This window comes from Cnephaeus nilssonii, assembly GCF_951640355.1.
Source record: "Cnephaeus nilssonii genome assembly, chromosome: 3".
Lineage (NCBI taxonomy): Eukaryota > Metazoa > Chordata > Mammalia > Chiroptera > Vespertilionidae > Cnephaeus > Cnephaeus nilssonii.
The window spans coordinates 1,386,298-1,407,852 of record NC_137074.1 but is presented as its reverse complement, the minus strand read 5'-3'; the positions used below and the strand labels follow the sequence as shown (position 1 = coordinate 1,407,852).

The 21,555-nt window shown below is 54.5% G+C and overlaps 1 protein-coding gene across 1 annotated transcript in view; it reads left to right on the top strand.

Annotated features, from left to right (window-relative positions):
• The window catches only part of SYNJ1 (synaptojanin 1), a gene marked incomplete at its 5' end in the record, with an annotated part of 60,205 nt that overhangs the window by 28,098 nt on the left and 10,552 nt on the right, over positions 1–21,555 (top strand). The window contains 13 exons of the mRNA XM_079766905.1: positions 104–269; positions 5,842–6,033; positions 6,684–6,768; positions 8,471–8,611; positions 8,857–9,049; positions 9,291–9,449; positions 10,402–10,558; positions 11,565–11,682; positions 11,769–11,984; positions 13,792–13,870; positions 15,758–15,920; positions 18,012–18,221; positions 18,937–19,089. Of these exons, the coding sequence (XP_079623031.1) occupies positions 104–269; positions 5,842–6,033; positions 6,684–6,768; positions 8,471–8,611; positions 8,857–9,049; positions 9,291–9,449; positions 10,402–10,558; positions 11,565–11,682; positions 11,769–11,984; positions 13,792–13,870; positions 15,758–15,920; positions 18,012–18,221; positions 18,937–19,089 (2,032 nt within the window). The remainder of the gene's footprint in view (positions 1–103; positions 270–5,841; positions 6,034–6,683; positions 6,769–8,470; positions 8,612–8,856; positions 9,050–9,290; positions 9,450–10,401; positions 10,559–11,564; positions 11,683–11,768; positions 11,985–13,791; positions 13,871–15,757; positions 15,921–18,011; positions 18,222–18,936; positions 19,090–21,555) is intronic.

The window sequence follows — 21,555 nt, the reverse complement described above, 5'->3', positions numbered from 1 at the left end:
GTCCTTTATTGCAGTACAGTTATGTCACCCTAAGTTTCAGAATACCGACTGAGTGAAAATTACACGACTAGAATGAAAGTCCTTGCTCCTTTTTCCCCCACAGGCTGGGAAGTTAAAAGATGGTGCTCGTTCTGTCACCAGAACGATTCAGAATAACTTCTTTGACAGCTCCAAGCAAGAGGCCATTGACGTTTTGCTCCTGGGAAACACTCTAAATAGTGATTTAGCTGACAAAGCGCGAGCACTTTTAACCACTGGAAGTTTGCGTGGTATGCGTACTTACTTTATATTCTACCTACTTAATGTTACTTATATTCCTTCTAAAAGTCCAAGAGATAAATGTAAACTTATTTACATACATAACTTTTAGATTGAGTTGATTAAAGTAAGCTTGGAAGAATTTTCTATCAACATGATTTTTTAAATAGATTTTTTCTTTTAATGTGTTTTTATTGATTTTTAGAGAGGGAGAGAGTTAGAAACATGAACAATGAGAGAGACTCATCCATTGGCTGCGTCTTGCATGCCCCACACTGGGGATCGAGCCCTCAACCCAGGCATGTGCCCTGACTAGGAATTGAACTGTGACCTGGTTCATAGGTCGACGCTCAACCACTGAGTCACACCGGCCAGGGATCAGAGGTGTTATTAAGCCATAAACGGAGGCCCAGGCATGTTTGCTCTGATAGGTTGTGATGGAGGGGTTAATGGTTTAAGTGCACGAACTATAAAAGGCAGGGTTTCATAGAACATTCAGCTAGTAGAGCATTCAGTAGCCTAGTTATATAGCAAACAAATGCTTTACTGAAAAATCAATACCTGCATCCCATATTGGGTATTTTGCTCGTCACCACCCAAAAGTTTCTATAACTTAGTCTTACCTTTTCATTGCTATTGCTTGAAGAAATACTAAATCGTATTAACTAATAATTTAAAATATTGCTTATTATTGGACACCACTATTTCCAATTTTAACATTTGACATAAATATATGGCTATCTTTTATTGTGCTTTTAATTTAAACCACAAGAACTTGAGCTCATATCAGGAACGTATATTAAGTGGTATCATGGGAAAAACTCAGCATTCATTATAAAACTTAGTAAATTAGACTTCCTTACTCTAAGTTGTTTTCTATTTTAACTTTTTAGCGCTCAGCATTTTTATTTCCTCTGTTGTCTCCAAACCAAACCTTCAGTTCTCCCTGTTCCCGTGGGAGGGATTGTCCCTCCCGGGCACCGTCCTCCCGTAACGACTGGTCCGGTGGGTTACTGTGGGCTCTTCAGCCTCTGTCGTGGCGGAGGTCGCTCAGTACAGCCAGCTCCTCGGGCTCTGCCGGTCGGCTGGGGGCTGCGGCCCGCTGAAGCTCTAACACCGTCTGGCCCTGGCGGTGTGGCTCAGTGGTGGAGTGTCATGTGCACCAAAAGGTTGCTGGTGCACATGACACGGGTGCACATGATTCCCGGTCAAGGCACATGCACGGGTTTCGGTCTCGATACCCAGTAGGTGCAGGAGGCAGCCCGTGGGTCTGATGCCTCTCTCACCTCTCTCTCCCTTTCCCTCCCTCTCTCTCTAATCAATAAAAACATCTTTTTAAAAAACCTGCTCTACCTACGCTTTCACCGGCAGGCTTCCTTCCTGCTTCCAGCAGTAGAGACTTAGCTGCTTGCATCCCTCCACCTCTTCCCCTGTGCTCCCCTGGGCCGCCCCGGACGCGAAGGCATCACTAAGAACCATCGAAAGGAAGCGGCGAAGGAAAGAAAAGGAGAAGCGAGGGACCCCAAATTTCCTAGGCTTCATCATCAGCTTCGTTTCCCGCACATTTCCTTAAAGACAAACCCAGTTCTGCCATAGCACTTGTCCTGAGATGGGTGGCCCCTCAGGGAACACCTGAGCACGTGCCAGTTCTGCACTAGTTTCTGCGTGATTTCGCTGGCAGTGGTACAGGCACACAGAGAGCTGCCCCAGCAGAAGCAAGATGAGTAGAATATAAAACACATACGTACGGCCCAACCGGCTGGCTCAGTGGCTGAGTATCGACCTACGCAACAGGAGGTTGCCCGGCTCAATTCCACATCAGGGCACATGCCTGGGTTGTAGCCTCAGTCCCCAGCAGGGGGTGTGCAGGAGGCAACCGCTCAGTGATTCTCTCTCATCGATGTTTCTCTCTCTCCCCCTCTCCTTTCCTCTCTCTCTAAAAATCAATAAAAACTTTTTTTAAAGAATACATACACACACCTGTGCACACACCTCTCACCTCTGCCTCGGGTCCCCAGCTGTGCTGAGAGCCACTCCCATCGCTGGTGCTGCCACTCTGTCCGGTTCAGAGACCCCGCCCCGACACCCAGCGACGCAGGCTGCAGCCCTCCCGAGGCTGCTGCTGCAAGCCGACGTCGGTCATAACTAAGGAGGCGTTAGGCCCCCTTACCCACTGAGCCCGTGTAGAACTGTGCTGTGGTCTCTGTTAGGCTCCTGTCTTTTTGGTACGTCACCGCCAAAGCGATGGTTTTGCCCGAACCCCATTTTTCCCATAAACCCCGTGGCTGGGACATGGCACGGTTTTGCACAGCATGGTGATTTTTCTGGAATGCGTGAGTTTTGTTATAACTGAGCTGATTGAGCTTATCAATTGGTGAGTCCCAGAAAGAATTCTAAACGGTGTATGTCAGGGCAGTATCTTCCCATGCTCAGAATCCTCCAGCCTCTCAGGTTTTTGGGTGCATGTTCTCACTCACATGTATGTGCACATGTGTGCACACACACAAACATACACTCAGACACATTCATTTACACACACATATACACTCAGACACACACATTCATTTACACACACACACAAACATACACTCAGACACACATTCATTTATACACACACACTCACATATACACTCAGACACACACATTCATTTACACACACAAACATGTACACTGAGACACACATTCATTTACAGACACACAGACACACACACATATTCATTTACACACACACACACAAACACACTCAGACACACACACATTCATTTACACACACACATTCATTTACACACACACACACACACACACACACAGGAGCAGCCTGAGAAGCAGGCCCAGCACCTGACAGCAGAGTCGCTGTGCTGTGCTGTGCTGTGCGGTTCCCTCCGTGCTGACAGCCTGCTGGGCTGTTACTCATTCGGTCTCTGGGCTGGAAAGCAGGGAGGCCCCCGAGAACGGTGTGTCACCAAATGGGCTGGAAAGCAGGGAGGCCGAGAACGGTGTGTCGCCCTCTAGGTTCGCCCTGGCCTTGCTGTGGACTAACGAGCCTTTGTTTCCCTCCTCATGCCTCCGTAGTTTCCGAGCAGACACTGCAGTCAGGTACAGTACACAGCCCACGCGCATAACAGCAACTGTTCCTTCGTTTTCTAAGGGGGATTTGTAAACAAATAAAGCCACCTCAATGGCAACGTGCTCTTTCCCCTCAGGTTCTAGCAGCACAAATGGGTGCCTCGTTTTAACCTGAGGAAAAAACGGTAGATTTGAGAAAACAGAGTAACTTCTTTTAGAATGCTCTCTGCCATCCTGCAGCAACTGTTAATCCCAGTTAAACAGAGCTCACCTAGTTTCATGCCACTTGATACTTCATTGAACCAACATTATGGCGTGCCTCACTCTCAGGGCGCTGATGGGGAACCCAGGCGGGACCATTTGGGGTTGATGCCAGAGAACTGTCTCTGATATTTGTGACGCTCAGCAGTGTTTCTCATGACATTTGACAGGCGTTGGCTCATGTCTCACATGTGGATGAGACATTCTCTGTCTAAGCCCCGAACTAACGTGATCTGAAGTCTGTTGAAAGCACCGAGGTTACGAGACCGTGGGAGGCGTTGAGCATGTCAGACCTGGCGGGTTATTTTCTTGCCTTTCCTGTTCATAGCGATTTCATGCCTTCATTTTCTGGTCCGAGTTTGTGGTCTTGTCTTTAACCCCAAGTTGGTGGTGAAGGGAACAAAAGCTAAACTCTGGCCAGCAATTTGGTGGAAAAGACACCTTTCCCCCTTCACTTCGGATTCGGTGTCACTTAGGCTTGTTTGGCTTGGTTGTGCTGAATGCTTCGAGAGACTTCGGCGTGTTTTTTGAAAGGATGGAGGACGAGCACACGCCGAGCTCGCTGGGCTCCGTCCTGAGGCGCGCTGGCCGGGGACAGCGTGGTCCTGAGGGGGACCTCCGCTGGAGCAGAGACTCGTTAAGGTTCAGGGCCGCGGGGAGAATAGCTAGGGCTTTTTAAAACCTTGGTCACGTTTACAGACTGACTGGGTGAGTTCACACAGTGTGGCCACACGTTTTTGTTCACGACTCCCTGTCTGCCGATGATTTTCAGCAGCAAGGCCATGACAGGACTGGCGCTTAGATGCAGAAAGGATGCAGGAGCTGTTTCCGAAGTAGTAGCCATGGCAGTGACTCAGTTATTCAGACCAGAGTCTCTACCTGGGGCCAGCCAGCTCCCAGCACCCGGAGCAGCAGGCCAGAGCCCGCCGTGCGCTTCTCCGCCTCACGCCTCTGCGCAAGCAGCCAGACCCAGCAGCGAGAGGGCGAGAAGCGGCCCTGGGTCAGAGCCGTGCTAACAAGTTATTCCCCTCTCTGTCCCAAACTGCCGTGTCTTGGTGTCATAAATAAGTAAGAGAAGAAAGCAGTGCCACGTGGTGGAAGGCGAGAACCGCCTGGTTTTCTTTTCCTCGGACCCAGCGCTGCCAGTTCAGCGCACCATCTGTGTTAGATGAGGGGCCTCTTTCGGCTCCATCCGCTGTCAGTGCCGAGAATTTAACTTCACCGACAGGAAGTGCGCTTTAGACGGAAGGAAAATAGGGCAAGAATCGGGGATCTCAAGTGTACGGGGCATTCATGCACTCACCAGTTACTTACTGAGCACTTCCGTGGGCCAGGGGCCTCTAGTCGCTGAGGTAGTGCAGGAGACCAACATTCCTGCCCTCCTGGGCCTTCTATTCTTACGGAGAGACAGTCACAGACCAACAGATAAAACGCGCAGCTGGTGAATGGGGAGAAATGCTACCGAGAAAGAGCACGGCGAGGGCGGAGGAGCGTCGGCACGGAATGCAGGTTTTCCTCCCTGCAAAGTGGAGACCTGAAGGGAGGGAGGGAGGGAGGAGCGTGGAGGCGGTGGAGGCAGCCAGTGCAAAGGCCCTGTGGCAGGAGCGGGCCTGAAACAGCGGGACGGGCAGTGGCTGAGCAGTGAGGGAACGGGGATGGGCAGCAGGCGCGGGCACAAGGCAGGGCACGTGGTTCAAGGAAGTTGCGTCCACTCCGAGCGAGACGGGCAGCATTTACCAGTGACTTCATCGCGACCCCTCCTTGTCATCCAGGGAGCCCGAATTCTGCAACCACCTGTCAGTAGCTGGAATCTTACATGTAATGTCCTTAAATGTTGTTGTCTGGGGAGAAAGTAAATTCACATTTTCCCAGCCTTTGAATGAAAGTTCCTAGTATATGAAGGTCAGTTGCCGTACTTCTGAAAAACGTACTGTCTCTAGTTTTGTGCCTTAGACAAACAACGTAGCGTTTAATGGAGAAGAACGGTTCGCTCCGCATGTTGTGTGGCTGCAGTAATTTCACCGTGGCTTTTCTCACCTCGGTCACCGTGTCTGCGCGGCCGACCTTTAAGCGGTGCCGGTGGATTGCATCAGGCTGGGTCTGTGCTCAGGGCCGCGCTGCCCCTGCATGTGCCCGCCGTGCTTCGTGCGTGTTTACGTGATGCTGTGCGTGCCGGGCGCCACTTCTCGGTGGTGACAGTCCGTTTCACCGTCGTTTTAATGCAGTTAAAACTCGGTTGTGTTTGTTTTTGATTAGCCTCTTCCAAAGTCCTGAAGAGCATGTGCGAGAACTTCTACAAGTATTCCAAGCCCAAGAAGATCCGCGTGTGCGTGGGCACGTGGAACGTGAACGGCGGGAAGCAGTTCCGCAGCATCGCCTTCAAGAACCAGACGCTCACCGACTGGCTGCTCGACGCGCCCAAGCTGGCGGGCATCCAGGAGTTCCAAGGTTGGCCTTTACCGTGTGCGTGTACCTAACACGGCCCGGCTGACGTCCTAACCTGGAAGACAAGGGAGCGCTTCTCAATGTGTATGACTTGGAAAGGGCGCTGGGTCCGAAGTTGGAAGCCCAACGTTTTATAGATCAGGTCCATCCAAAGCTCCCGTCCTCTTCATCGCTTTTACTTTCCGAACAGCACAGAGGGCCAGGCCTGCGGTTTCGAACTCGAATGTGGAAAATCTCTCCCAGCCTTTACCTCGCATTTGCCATTTTCTCAGCCGCTGTTGTCTGAGCCTTTTCTAAGACCCCTTCCCTCCAGGGTTGGCTCCCGTTAGCCTGTTAGAGGGGCGTGTTTCTCTGCCGCCCATGGTGTGCACTGGAGCAAGAATTCTTCCACAGTGACCTGTGAAAGCACTTCAGGGTCTCCCAGAATAACAGTCTCAAAGAAGCAGCCCCAGGGCCCTGAGCAGAGAGTACATTTAAAGTGATGTTGTTCCCCTCCCGGGTTTTTGTCTTCAGTCTGACTTTGGTTAGACTGAAACCACAAACGAGGATCTCGTGAGATCTGGTGTCGATCCCAGTTGTGTAGGGGCTGGCGGCAGGGGTGCCATTTGGCTGAGGCTGCATTTTCATGGTCTTTCTTGACTGCGTCATTGTAGAGAGAAGAAGTAAGCCGACAGACATATTTGCGATTGGGTTTGAGGAGATGGTGGAGCTGAACGCGGGAAACATCGTGAATGCGAGGTAAGCCAGCAGGCAGCACCCGACTTCCGGGGGGCGGCGTGGGGGCAGAGACGTCAGCAGTGTTTGTTTACAGAGATTGAGAGGAAATATGTGAAGGTCCCTTTAAACTGTAAAAGCAGTTCTCAGCCTTGGTATCAGGATCTTTTCTGCACTCTGAAGAACGTTGAAAATCTTAAAGAATTTTTTACAAATCTCTTTCACATCTGGCTTAAGATAGCTGGCTTCTCACGTTTCCTTTCGCAGAGTCTGTTGTAGTGTGTTGTTTCGGTTGAACTATATGAAGAAAATTACACAAGTATGTAGTTGGAAATGGAAATATTTTAATAGGCTTTTCCAATAACTTCTTCCCTGAGACTACACCAAAACTCAACAGAATAGTTTCTTAAATATGGAATCTAAAAACACAGCAATGAACTTTCTGTGCGGACGTTCATTTTCCATTGGTCTGTCTTTGACTGACGCATGGTTTTGAAACATGGCATACTGTTCACTTGGAAGATGTCAGCTCACTGAGTTAGGGACATCTTCACGTGTTGGCCGTGCCCTCACACGCAGCACACGCGTCGGTGCCACCGTCACTGACCTCATCAGCCAGCTCTGGAGGATGGGGACTTGTCAAGGTCACAGGAGCAGCCACACGTTTTCCAGAATTCTCAGTTTTGCTTAAAAACTCAAATTCATCATTGGGAGCACAAGCCGCGGGTTGTTCCCTTGAAAAGATAGGATTGGTCCAGAAAGTATTTGCTAAATAACTAAGTCTGAATAGCCGGCCTTTCTGGATTAGTTCTTCAAGGACGAGTTGTTTTCTGTGAAAAAAGTGGCAGTTCTTCTCTGGGCGCTTTTCCGGGAAATGCAGCCACTTGGCCCGGAGCAGGACGTGCTGTGTGTGTGACCTGGTCACACAGCCCGGGGGGGGGGGGGGGGGGGGGGCGGGGCTGCGCTCTGATCCAGTCCGTGTTGCTGCTTCATCCGGGCCTTCTCGGTGAAATGCACTCTGGAACGTGTAGTGCGAGGCGGTGAGGATGGCACCCGCCAGGCGCCCGCCGGCTCCGTGCAGGGCGGTACGCGTAGGCCTCGCTGCCGCTGCCCGGGACGCAGATGCCCGTGGACAGTGAGGGGGGAGCAGGTCTCAGGGGGTGTGGAAATGGCTTCGAGCTCACGGGTTTGGGGACCCCGGGGATGCTCCCACACCACACTTGGAGAATTGCTGTTCTGAAGCCTCATTACAAATGCAAATTATCTGAGTGAAACCCAGAGCTTAACTGCTTTATTGTAACCAAGTGTGCCTGCTTTTGAAGCTGAGCAATGGCCCACCTTCGATGGCTTCTTAAACGATTTCAGAATAAGCGTATGGGTGAGATAGTGTGGTCCGAGAGTGTGGCCTTGTTTGGACCCTGTAAGAAGACAGTATTTCAGCCTCGGCGGTGTGGCTCCGTGGTTGAGCATCAACCCATGAACCAAGAGGTCACTGGTTCGATTCCTAGTCAGGGCACATGCCCGGCTTGAGGGCTCCATCCCCAGGAGGGGCGTGCAGGAGGCAACCAATCGATGATGTTTCTCTCTCATCGATGTTTCTGTCTCTCGCTCTAAAAATCAATAAAAACATTTTTAAGAATTTGAGTACATATGTGAGCTGTCAAGGGTCACTGACGGCTGTCTGACGAAGCAGCGCCCTTGTCCACGCCCTTGCCCCGTCCTGCAGCACCACGAACCAGAAGCTCTGGGCCGCCGAGCTCCAGAAGACCATCTCCCGGGACAACAAGTACGTGCTGCTGGCCTCCGAGCAGCTGGTGGGCGTCTGCCTGTTCGTCTTCATCCGCCCGCAGCACGCGCCCTTCATCAGGTGGGTCCCCCGCCGGCCCCTCCCGCTCCTGTTCCCCAGTGTGTGTGAGACAGGGGTCCCCTCCCTCCTGTCCCCGTGTGTGTGAGGAAGGAGTCCCCAGTAGGCATGTGCACACCGTGCCGTCACCACCTCGCCCCCATGGCCATGTGCGCACTCCTGTAATTACGTAATGCACGCTCCGATGTCTCCTGCGTGCGGGCACCTGTCTGGGTCACATCTTTGATTCCGGATTCTTCGTGTCCCAGGGATGTCGCCGTGGATACTGTGAAGACGGGAATGGGAGGCGCCACTGGCAACAAGGGAGCGGTGGCCATCCGCATGCTGTTCCACACGACCAGCCTCTGCTTCGTCTGCAGCCACTTCGCCGCCGGGCAGTCCCAGGTCAAAGAGCGGAACGAGGACTTCGCGGAGATCGTGCGGAAGCTGAGCTTCCCCATGGTGAGCTGCCCGGCGTCCTCGAAGGTGGGGCAGGGGAGCTGTGCTCAGGTGCCCCCGCTCCCGCTCAGCTTCTGAGGATTTCAGATCGAGCCCAGAGATACCCACAGTGCTCACCTAGACACACATTCCACGCGCTCTCACTGGCGGGTAAAATGTATGAGCGTGGCGGAGGCCGGGGGCAAGAAAGCGCCGTAAACATTTTGAGTTGAGCTCTGACTTGGACCTCCTCTCCCGGCTCCAGGGAAGGATGCTCTTTTCCCACGACTACGTGTTCTGGTGCGGCGATTTCAACTACCGCATCGACCTCCCTAACGAGGAAGTGAAGGAGCTCATCAGGCAGCAGAACTGGGACTCCCTCATCGCCGGGGATCAGCTGGTCAGCCAGAAGAACGCCGGGCAGGTAAGGCACGGAGGACCGCGAGGAGAGGGGGCTGGCTCTGCAGCGCGCTCCTTAACCCGCGTGCTGCCTTGTCGGCCTCGTGGGCTCTCTTTACACTTAATGAACACACACTGTAGTCTGACAGGCAGACTTCCTTCCCTTTAGAAAAAGAAAAAGAGAGAAAGGGAAACCCACCCAACTCCCCGGAAGAGAAATGTACTGTGTCTGTAAGGTTAACTTTTAAGAAGAAGAACATACATACCATCTCCCTTTTTAAAAATATGTTTTTATTGATTTCAGAGAGGAAGGGAGAGGGAGAGAGCGATAGAAACATCAGTGATGAGAGTCATTGATTGTCTGCCTCCTGCCCGCCCCACACTGGGGATCGAGCCCACAGCTCGGGCATGACTCCTCCTGGTTCAGAGGTCGACGCTCAGCCATTGAGCCACACCAGCCGGGCTCATCTGCCTTTTTGAAACTTATTTCTTAAAACGTGTGACCACGGCGTTCGGGAGAATTAGGTTAGTGTTTTCAGGGTGGAGGCAGTTGTGGCCACTTGCTCTGGTGCCTTCATGGGCGGTGGTTGCCAACCAGCAGTCTGGGGTCTGTGAGGTCCGAGAGGTTGGTGACCGCTGTTGATGAGGGCGGGGTCAGACCTACATTCGAGCACTTGGGCACCACTTGCCCGTTTGGGGCCCCGGGTCCTTATCTGAGAATCAGACATGAGACCACACTGTTTCCAAAGTGCCGACAGTGCTGCGGCTCCTTAGTGCGAGGTCAGATCGGCGCGGGGCCCCGGGTCAGGCTCCTCCCCTGCGCTTTGTCCGCCCATCGGGCGTGCTTATCGGGTGCACACAGATGTCGCCAGGCCCCAGCACGTAGACATAGTGAACGGCTGTTCAGTGAAAATGTTGTGCTTTGTGAGCAACTAACTTTGTACATAAGTAACTTACTTTGTATATGTTTATTGTAGATTTTTAGAGGATTTTTAGAAGGAAAAGTAACCTTTGCTCCGACATATAAATATGATTTGTTTTCTGAAGACTATGACACCAGCGAAAAGTGCCGCACGCCCGCGTGGACCGACCGCGTCCTCTGGAGGAGGAGGAAGTGGCCTTTCGATCGATCAGGTCGGGCAGTGGCTCCTCATGTCACTGAGTTGGTGCAGGTTCTGGGGGGGAGGGAGGGGGGAGGGGTGTGAGTGTCAGGCGAGGCTTCTTACAGACGGATTGATTGATTTATTTTTGCTTTTCTAATTTTCTTTTGTTCGTTTATTTTTAATTCCATCTATCGGGGTGATAGTGGTTAATAAGCTCATGTAGGTTTCAAGTGTCCATCTCTATGGTGCATGGTCTGTGTATCACCTGTGTGCCCACCACCCACAGTCATATCTTCCGTCACCATGTGTTTGACCCCTTTACCCTGTACTATTTTTTTTTTTAAGATATATTTTACTGATTTTTTACAGAGAGGAAGGGAGAGGGATAGAGAGTTAGAAACATCGATGAGAGAGAAACATCCATCAGCTGCCTCCTGCACACCCCCCACTGGGGATGTGCCCACAACCAAGGTACATGCCCTTGACCGGAATCGAACCCGGGACCCTTCAGTCCGCAGGCCAACGCTCTATCCACTGAGCCAAACCGGTTTTGGCAGTCCTGTACTATTTTTTAGCAAAGGTTATCTAGGATAGAATAAATAAAAGTCAGATATAAAACAGATTTTAAAAAATATTCTCAGATTTGCCTTTAATGACATGGAACGTTTCAGTCTGTCGCAGTGACGTTATTTCATGTAAAGGGAAGCGAGAAAACACTTGGTGACATTGTAGTCGGCCGCCCGCTGAGGCTCTGGCATGAGGCAGGTGTCTGCACATGCTCGGAGCGGCCGTTCTCTGTGGAATTGTTTACTCAGCCCTGGCCGGGCACAGGCCCTGAAGGAACCTCAGGTAAAGCCGCCTCTCACTTCCTGTTACGTAAACATCAAACTGGAACTTCACCAAAAGCCTCTCCGACTTGAAGGTGTGCAGACCTGCGGCCTGTTCGCGAGGGCGTCCGCGTGGAGCCCGAGGCGGCAGTGCGAGGAAGGGCTGGCGCGCCGTCACGTCGCTCACGCCCTCTCCTGTGTCTCCTGCAGCCGAGGACCTGGATCTCCTCAACGCCAGTTTCCAGGACGGAAGCCCAATCCTCTACACGTGGACCCCGGGCACGCTGCTGCACTACGGGCGGGCCGAGCTGAAGACCTCCGACCACAGGTGCCGCGGCTGCGTCCCCTGGCTCGCCACGGAGGGTGACGCCGTCCTTCCGGAGGCATCCTAACCCTGTCTTCCTCGCGCCTCAGGCCCGTGGTCGCCCTCATCGACATCGACATCTTCGAGGTGGAGGCCGAGGAGAGGCAGAGCGTGTACAGGGACGTCCTGGCCGAGCAGGGCCCGCCCGACGCCACCGTGCTGGTCTCCGTCCAGAGCTCAGGGCCAGAGGGCGGCTTCTTCGATGACACTTTGATCGACGAGCTTCTGCAGCAGTTTGCGAATTTTGGTGAAGTCGTTCTCATAAGGTGAGAGAACTATTTATCGCTCCAAAGCAGCTCGTGATTCCTAGATCACGTTTTCTGTATTGGAAATGGCCTCACCTGGGGTTTTGATAGCATTGAATGTTGTTATTTCCAAACTGTGGGAACCATGCTGTAGAAACGTTATTCAGCCCGGCCGGTGTGGCTCAGGGGTTGAGCATCGACCTAGGAACCAGGAGGTCAGGGTTGGATTCCCTGTCAGGGCACATGCCTGGGTTGTGAGCTCGATTCCCAGTAGGGGCGTGCAGGAGGCAGCTGATCAATGATTCTCACTCATCATTAATATTTTTATCTCTCCCTCTCCCTTCTTCTCTCTGAAATTGATAAAAACATTTTTAAAATAAAATAGAACATTAGAGTCTTAAAAAAAAAAAGTAAGTCAACAAGGAAAGGACTGTCACCAGAAAGACTAAGCTGGTTCTCACCTTCTGGGCCAGAACAGGACCCAGCAGGGAGTGACAAGTCTGACCTCCCTTCCGTGTAACTAGGAGGCTCCTGGAACCGTGGATGGCACAGGTGTAGGTGCACGTAGACACTCATCTCAGTTAGGGAAAACTCCAGGAGCTGTTACCCGCCGAGTGAAGAGGGGAAGAAAACAGCTTCTAGAAGGACCCACATAATCCATGGGCATTAGAACCTGAACCTCCGTCCACGTCAGACAGGTGCCGGGCACCGCCGGCAGAGAAAGCGGGTAGGGCGGGAGTGGCGTCTGAGTCAGCCACAGGAAGGAGGGCGCCCCCCCGTCAGCAGGTGAGGTCTCCTGGGACTCGTAGGAGGGCTTCTCTCCTTTGAAAGGACGGGGTCCCGCAGCTTCGTGCCGTTGGGCCAGAGAAGCCGGTCACACTGCGTGATGGTGGAGATCCGTTCCGGCCTTTGCTGTCAGCTGGCAAAGTAACTGCGCACGTGTGTTTTTATTTCAGCCTTTTCCCGTGATGTCCATGATGCGTGTGTTTGAATCCTCGTTAAGGGAGACTGTGTGTGTGTGTGTGTGTGTGTGTGTGTGTGTGTGTGCGTGTGTGTGCGTGCACCTCAATACATGTATGTATTTTCTCATCTTTGAAAAATCTGCAAGGATTTCTGAACTTGACTTACACCGTTGGGAGTATTTCAACTCATCGAACTGTTTCTGTAGGGAAGACGTAGTGCTGTGATTTGCTTTGTTCCTGTTTGCATGATGACATTATTACATATCAGCGGCCATCGTCAGGGCTTATCCTCATGTCCTTCATTTTTTACTCGTGGGGTTCTTATTTCACAATCGTAAACAGAATCATAGCCAAGGCCGTCGAAGTTCCCGGACAGTAAATGGCTGTCGATGAACAAAGACAAGACCGGAACCTCAGGCTCTTGGGGGAGGTCCGAGGTCGGTTCAGTGAACACCCTTCTTCTTTCCTGGCCGGAGGGCATTGCTCAGGGGATCAGCGTGCCTCTCGCCGGTCTGGGTCAGGAGCCTGGAACGTGCTTGCCTTGTAAGGTCACTCTGCCGTGTAAGGGTCAGCCTCTGGCCCCTTTCCCTGGCCGCTGAGGTGGCGGAGCGGGTGAGCGGGGGTCCCAGGTGGCCATCACCCGGGCCCACTGCTCTGGCCGCCTGTTGGCCTCGTGTTTGAAAGCCATTTGACGGGGAATCTCTGGGGAAGAGCGCCCCCTCCAGGTCACCGCCTGCTGCGCTGGCCAGCTGTACTTCGTGCCCCCACAGGCCCTTGTCCCTCAGTCACCACCAGACCAGTCCCGGGACAGGCTGTGTGTGAGATGGTCATCATGGTTTTATTGTTTGCTGTTCTCTCTCTCGAAGGTTTGTAGAAGATAAAATGTGGGTGACGTTTCTGGAGGGAAGTTCGGCCTTGAGTGTGCTGGGCCTCAGTGGTAAAGAGGTAAGGAGCTTTCGCTGACTCTCAGTTCCTCTGGAGTTAAGTGACCAAGGTTTATGTTTTCATACAAACGCAGCAGGATTACCTAAATGTATTTCCAGTTCCGAAGGAGGAAAGACGTTATGGAGAACTTTAGTATTTATTACTTAAGACTAGGTGTCTGACTGGTTCAGGATTATTTTGGTCTGTCCCTAGAGAGATTAACCATTGATATAGATTAAGAAGAAACCATGCTTACCATCTAATTTGATTTTAATTATTTTTACATAAAATTCTTTAAATTCTTACATTTGAATTAGATACTGTGGCTCTTCTATATAGTAGGAAAGATTTCTGTCAAATGAGTAAAACGCTTTATTGACAAAAAAGGAAGAAGGTTCTCATGATTCCTAGGAACTGGTTGGGTTGGCTTAGATAGTGGGACAGGCCAGGCCCCCTTTTCAGGCACAGGGACAGTAACTCCCCAGAGGTCACAGCACAGGGACAATAACTCCCACAGAGAACACAGCCAGCACCGTTACGATAACTGTGTATGCTGTCAGGTGGGTCCTGGACTTAACGATCACTTCACAAGGTATATAACTAACCTCTGTGTGGTACACCTGAAACTAATATCCTGTTGAATGTCAAGTGTAATTAAAAATTAAAAATAATAATTCTGCTAGGTGATGACCCATCCCATGGAGCCACTTTAGAAATCTTTTAGTCAGTGGAGATGTTGCTCCCCGTGCTCTGACATGTCACGGTGGGGTTGTGTCGGTGGCCTGGAGAGTTTACTTCCATGGAGTGCTGCTTCCATGTCTCTGCGGCTTTTGGACAAACCCTGCACGTCGGGGTGCGTGCTCACTAGGTAGGACGGACAAAAACCCAAGCCTGGTTCTCCCGTGGGCAACTTCGTACGCATTTCCCGAGCTTCCTCCGGTTCCGTTACTTCCGCTTCCTTGGAGAGGGCATGTCCACACACACACACACACACACACACACACACACACACACGCTGCTGTTGCCGTAGGCGCTGCGGTGTCCTGTTTGTTTCCCGGATGTAATGGTGGCACACTCGTGCAGCAGTAAGTCAGGCAGCCCCGGGAAGCGCTTCAGCTTCGCCCCCGGAAAGCCCAGAAGGAGCAGTCTCCCTGCTGACACGGTGCTGTCTGAGCCGTGACCCCTGGGCGTCCTCCTCGCAGCCCCGCTGTGTGCGTCTGGTGACCGCCGTGTCCTCGCCATCTGGAAACTTCTGACTTTTAAATGTCATTCCAGCTCTTGTCTCCTGAAAACCCCTTTCTCATCCCACGCGATGTTTGAGGGCGGCTTCTGCGTTGGCATTTCTTGTCAACTTTTGTTCCCTTTCTGCGTTTCCTTTTGCCTTCTCCGACAATTTAATTTTCCTCGTCCTCCCCCCCCCCCCCAGCTCTGTCCCTCACCCTCAGGTCTGTCCCCTGTGTCGTGCTCTTAGGAAGCATCCAGCCTAGGGCCCTCCAGGGCTCAGAGTTTGTGAAACTGTTGGTGGGCCGCGTTGGGTGATGGCTCCCTTTCCTGGAACTCAGAAACCTCGTTTGAGCGGAGGCGGTTTGCTGCCGGCTCTGCGGCTGTTTCCCCAGGACAGCGAGTTCCCGTGTGGGCCGAAGCCCGAGGAGGCGCCAAGCTCGGCAGCCGGTTGTGGGTGAACCTGCACCCGGTGGGAGACGCTGGCTCCGTCCTGGGGAAGGCCTGAGCCGCAGCAGCAGGAGCGCCTCACGGGAGAGCGGGGCTGGGAACTGGTTCAGGTCGGCGCGTGTGGGGCAGGTGGGCTGCCGGGGTCTGAGTGAGCCTGTGGGACCCAGGCCGCCGCTGTGTCCCAAGAGAGCTCACTTCCCGCCAGTGAACGGCCATCTTCCGTCCCTCACTCACCAGTTCCTGGGCCGGACCGTGACCATCACTTTGAAAAGTCCTGACTGGATCAAGAATTTGGAAGCAGAGATAAGTCTGGAGAAGATTAACGTCCCGTTGCCTTCGTCGACAAGCTCCACGCTGCTGGGCGAGGACGCGGAGGTGGCGGCAGACTTCGACCTGGAAGGTTTGTTCGTGCAACACGTGCTCGCGTGCTGCTAGGCCCCCGGGACCGCGGGGACGGAGGGCTGGCCCTGGAGTCACGTGCTCCTAGGCCCCCGGGACCGCGGGGACGGAGGGCTGGCCCTGGAGTCACGTGCTCCTAGGCCCCCGGGACCGCGGGGACGGAGAGATGGCCCTGGAGTCACGTGCTCCTAGGCCCCCGGGACCGCGGGGACGGAGAGCTGGCCCTGGAGTCACGTGCTCCTAGGCCCCCGGGACCGCGGGGACGGAGGGCTGGCCCTGGAGTCACGTGCTCCTAGGCCCCCGGGACCGCGGGGACGGAGGGCTGGCCCTGGAGTCACGTGCTCCTAGGCCCCCGGGACCGCGGGGACGGAGGGCTGGCCCTGGAGTCACGTGCTCCTAGGCCCCCGGGACCGCGGGGACGGAGGGCTGGCCCTGGAGTCACGTGCTCCTAGGCCCCAGGGACCGCGGGGACGGAGAGATGGCCCTGGAGTCGCGTGCTGCTAGGCCCCCGGGACCGCGGGGACGGAGGGCTGGCCCTGGAGTCACGTGCTCCTAGGCCCCCGGGACCGCGGGGACGGAGGGCTGGCCCTGGAGTCACGTGCTCCTAGGCCCCCGGGACCGCGGGGACGGAGAGATGGCCCTGGAGTCACGTGCTCCTAGGCCCCAGGGACCGCGGGGACGGAGAGATGGCCCTGGAGTCGCGTGCTGCTAGGCCCCCGGGACCGCGGGGACGGAGAGATGGCCCTGGAGTCGGTGCCGAGACACAGACCAAGTGAAGGCCCAGAGGGCGGCCCCGAAAGGAAAATGCGAGGAAACTTCTAGAAACGTCAGAGCCGAGAGGAAGTAGTGGCTTAGAAATCACGGGACGAAATGGCAACAAGAGGGAGTGGTCGGTGTGTCCTGTGTCGCGGAGCGGAGGCGAGAAGGCGGCCGCTTGTCCCTGAAGCAGATAGCAGAGGGGCCGGGGCCTCCTTCCTGAGAGCCATGGGGAGGCAGTGCTGGGGGTGGAGGCAGCGTGAAGGGTCTGCAGATGCTCCCTAAAGACGTTTGGCTCAGCCCTAGCCGGTTCGGCTGCGCGGTTGGTTCAGTCCTGGTCAAGGGCACGTACCTCAGTTGCAGGCTTCATCCCCGGCCCAGACCCACTGGGGCGTGTGCAGGAGGCAACCAATTGATGTGTCTCTCTCACATTGATGCCTCTCTCTCTCTCTCTCTCTCCCCCCCCCTCTCTCCCCCTCCCCCTCTCCCTCTCTCCTTCCACTCCCTCTCTCCTTTCCATTCTCTAGAAATCAATGGGAAAATATCCTTGGGTGAGGATTAGAAAATAAAAGGAGAGAAACTGGGGAGACAGCGGGGAGGAGGCGGTCGGGGGGTGTGGGGTCTGTTATCTCGGAGGGAGTGCAGGGCTGGGGGGCGGGTGTTCGGAGTGGAGGGAGTGTCTGGTGCGGAAGGACAAGACCAGGGTATGGAGGTTGCTGGAGGGCTGTCCACGTGGCCTCTGGTTCCCCCGAAAGATGTCACGTACAGTGCTGCTCCCTGTCAGCTCGCCCTGAGCGGGTTCGGTGTGGAGGAAGGTGGGGGCAGCGGCGAGGTGGAGCGTGGGAAGTAAATTCCGGATGGCAGGGCCGCAGAGAAGTAGCCTTTAGTCCGTGAGGACGCGTGCTCTGCAGCTCAAATGAGGTTGCAGGGACGCCCTGCCCCACTTCGCAGCCCTGAGGTCAGACACGGAGGCTGGAGAACCAGTTCAGTTAAAGCGAAGGAAGCCTGTGAGGGGTGGGAGGGGGCACCGGGAGGCGGGCGGGAGGGGATGCCCACAGCAGTGAAGGTGGGGGACAGCAGTAGATGGTCACCTGCCCAGTGGGACGTGGAGGCCCAGGCCAGTCTGGTCCCACGGCCTGTTGCTCTGAGATGCGTTTCCTGTCCGCGTGTCTGTGCTGATTCTAGTTCCTTACCCGTAAATCTCTAGGCCTGCCCATGCGTAACCGGGCAGGCTCCGTGTCAGAGAGCAGTTTCTCTGGGTGCCTGGCCCTGAAGCCCGGTTGGCGAGCACACGTCTGAGGCGGGGAGGCCGCGCTGACCTGCCCTCTCTCCCCAGGGGACGTGGACGAGGACGGCGCCGAGGGGGAGGAGGCGCTCCCCCAGCACCTGCAGCCGGCCCCGGGCTCCGGCCTCGGCGCGTCCCCCAGCTCGTCCCCGCGGACCAGCCCCTGCCAGTCGCCCACCATAGCGGACGGCCCCCTGCCCTCCCTGCCCGTCAGGCCAAGCCGGACCGCATCCAGGACTCCGGGGCAGCCGCCCTTACAGAGTGGGTATTGTGTTCCGGGGTCGGGTTCAGGTGGCCGCACCCCGTGCCTCGAGCTCCGGGGAGAGTCTGCGGGGCTGTGTCCCGTGCAGAGGGGCGGAGGCTCGTGTCCGCAAGGGGGAGCTCTGCGGAGCGCCCACGTGGAAACACCCCCAGACTTGGTCTTCACCCGTCCTGGGCCTGGCTGCTCCGTCTTTTATCGGACGCCTGGCCCTGTGGCGGGAGGAGCCGGCTGGTTGCTCAGCGCTGCAGCCGCACGTGGCCTCTGCTGTCGTGTGAAACGGGAGGCGACAAAGCAAACGTTCGCGTTGACATTGTAGTCAGTCCTCCAGGGTTGGAAGGTCGGTCTTTGGAAGCTGTTTCCGTCTCACGAACAATGGCCGTCCACGCTGGCATCACCTTCCATGCCGTTAGCGTCTGGTTTGCCCGTTCCACTCCTAAGTCAGTTCAGTGAAGGCAGCGAGAAAAGCCAGCCGCCTCCTCCTCTCCCTGCTGGCCAGCGGCTGCAGGAGCCACCCAGCTGGCCGTCCTGCCGGGCTGCCATCGCTGCTCCGCGGCACCGAGCGCTGACAGGCACGGCTGCACGTGTTACCGACACTGACATGCATGTCATCTTGCTTCAGCACAGACGAGGCAGTGACAGGACAGAGCGTGTGCAGTACGTATGCAGGAAGCACATCCCTCGGCTCACACCCCTGCACCCGCTCTCCTCTCCCAGGTGCCCCTCCAGGCTCTCCCGTGGACACGCCGCCAGCCGCGCAGCCCCAGAAGGATGCTCCGCAGGTCCTGGAGCCCAAGCGGCCGCCGCCTCCCCGCCCGGGGGCCCCTCCGGCGCGGCCGGCGCCCCCGCAGCGACCACCTCCGCCTTCAGGTAACAGACCACCGTGCCCCCTCCTGGACAGAAAGCCCTGCCCGCGACTGAAAAGCTTTGCACGTATCAGGCCTCAGCTTCTCGATGTGACTGTCTTCCTGTCGTTGTTGCTACTTCCTCGCTGTTCTCTGCAGAACGGGGCAGGCGTGGCCGTGGGTGGGCTGCCCACTAGGCTTCTGTACCGCCTCTCCAGGTGTGCGGGAGTCCGCGTCGCTGCTGCTGTCAGATGCAGTGTGCTGACTTCTGTACAGACACAGAGAACACGCATACGTACTGGGAAGCTTTACGTGTTTGTGTAAATGTTCTTTGTATTTATTTTTTTAATTGATTTTGGAGAGAAAGGGAGCGAGAAACATCAATGATGAGAGAGAATCATGGATCGGCTGCCTCCTGCACGCCCCCCACTGGGGACTGAGCCCGCAACCTGGGCATGTGCCCTTGATCGGAATTGAACCTGGGACCCTTCAGTCCAGCGGTCGCCAACCTTTCGGATCTCACAGACCACCAGTTGGCACCCGCTGCTTTAATGCACAGGCCGACGCTCTACCCACTGAGCCAAACCAGGGAGGGCTAACTGCTTTTAAATAAGCATGTGTTGTTGCGGGAGTTATTAGAAGTGCTTGCATTAAATAACAGCTTTGTCATACCGAGCTACTCATCCATGGCTCCTGCGTGGTGCTCGGGGTCAGGGCTAGCGGATCTGGCGTCTCACGCTTTACTCTGTCGTTTCCTCTCTGCTGCGTGTCCTGTGGCCCAGGGGCCAGGAGTCCGGCGCCTGCCAGGAAGGAGCTTGGAGGTAACCGTCATGTTTGTTATCACATGCGCACATGGCTGTGGCGTTTGGAGTTTGACCCCTGTAACTGAAAGGCATTAGGTTTGTTTGATAAAAGTCAAAGTGAATGGCATTTATATTTTTAATGGCTCCAAACTCCCACTCTGTTCCTGTTCAGTGAGGCCTAGAGCTCAGTGTTATCAGTAACGGCCTGCACGGGCGGAGCGGGGTTACTCACCAGGCCGCAGGCACCTGCCCTCCCTCCGTAAGTGGAGTCAGTGTGGCTGCCAGGCTCCCTCCCCAGGGCCGTGCTGGCTTCGGGGGGCTCAGCACAGGGGTGCAGGGCGGCCCGGGCTCCGTTCCGGCAGAATCGCCATCCGGACACGGCCTCCCTTCTGCGTGGCCTTGTCTTACTTGTCGTGGATCTCACGCTCCGTTTTCTAGACATAAGGACAATTTTTATTAGCAAACGAATCGCTTTGGGTTTAAATATAGCTTATTTGGTTTATGGGGACACTCCAGAGCTCACTTGAAGGTACATATCTGATTGCTAAATTACTTCAGCATTACAGCTGCAAAATGCTGCCAGGTGGTCATTTCCCATGGACTCAGAAATGTTAGTTTTTCCTGTTTCAAACTGCTGCTTTTAGTTTTATTTCCTTGATAATTCTGCTTATATTCTCCTGCAATGAGGAAAACAACCAGTAGGAAGTAAACTTTTAATGAATTTGTGAAAACGTATATCATATTACCAACAAATCCGATTTAGTTTTTTTAAATTGCCTCTCTTCGTAATTCTTTGGTAGGCAGTATTTGTGCATTTTTTCCCTATAAACCAGTCACTCTTTTAAGGCAGTAAGCTTAGAGAAAGTCACTCTAGGACTCTTAGAGTTTTTTAGAAATAAGGAAGCAAAATGAAGTTCTGAGAGACTAATGTAGTCTCAGAAATTTAAAACGAAATTCAAACTGAGTGTTTCCCGTTTGGCCGTGAGTTCTGGAGCTCCTCCCAGGGGCTCAGCTCTGACCCGGGTCCGAGAGGAGCGGGAGGCAGAGGCTCTCCCCGCACACGTCCCCCTGCAGCGGCCGTTCCCCCCGCTCTTCCAGGGAGGGGGGCGGTGGGCGGGCGGCTGCGGCACTTGGTTTGTCCTGACACGTTAGAAGGCGCTCGCCGGAGACAAAGAGCCTTTTTGCAAAAGTCAGCTGCACGCAGAGGCTGTCTGTGCGCCGTCTGCTCCGCTGTGGGCCCCGAAGCTCCGGCTCCTGTTCCTTCTCTGAGAAGGTGCTGGAGCCTCCGGTCCCGGGGCAGCTCTCAACGTCAGCCCGTCCAGTGCAGGAGGCAAACCAGCCACGAGCGCCCCCCTCCGTGCACCTCGTCGCCTCCTTGCCTTGCGTTCCGTGTGCCCGGTTTCCGGGGGGCACCCTTCCTTTCCTTGCGGCTGCTAGGCCGTGTCCTGCTGTTCGCATCTGTTTCACGTACGCTCAGGGTGTGGAGTTATTGTACGTTATTTTAAGAAAAATACTTTCAGAATCCTCGTCAGAATAAGTCAGGTATTTAGAAATGTTCTATTCTAACCCTGAGCTTTTAATAATTATAGGTAAGCCCTGTTAATTCAGGTCCAGGAATTACCTGTGAGTGACTTCACATAACATAGTTTTATCTGGGATGATGCTGAACTAAGTTTGCTTAAAAGACA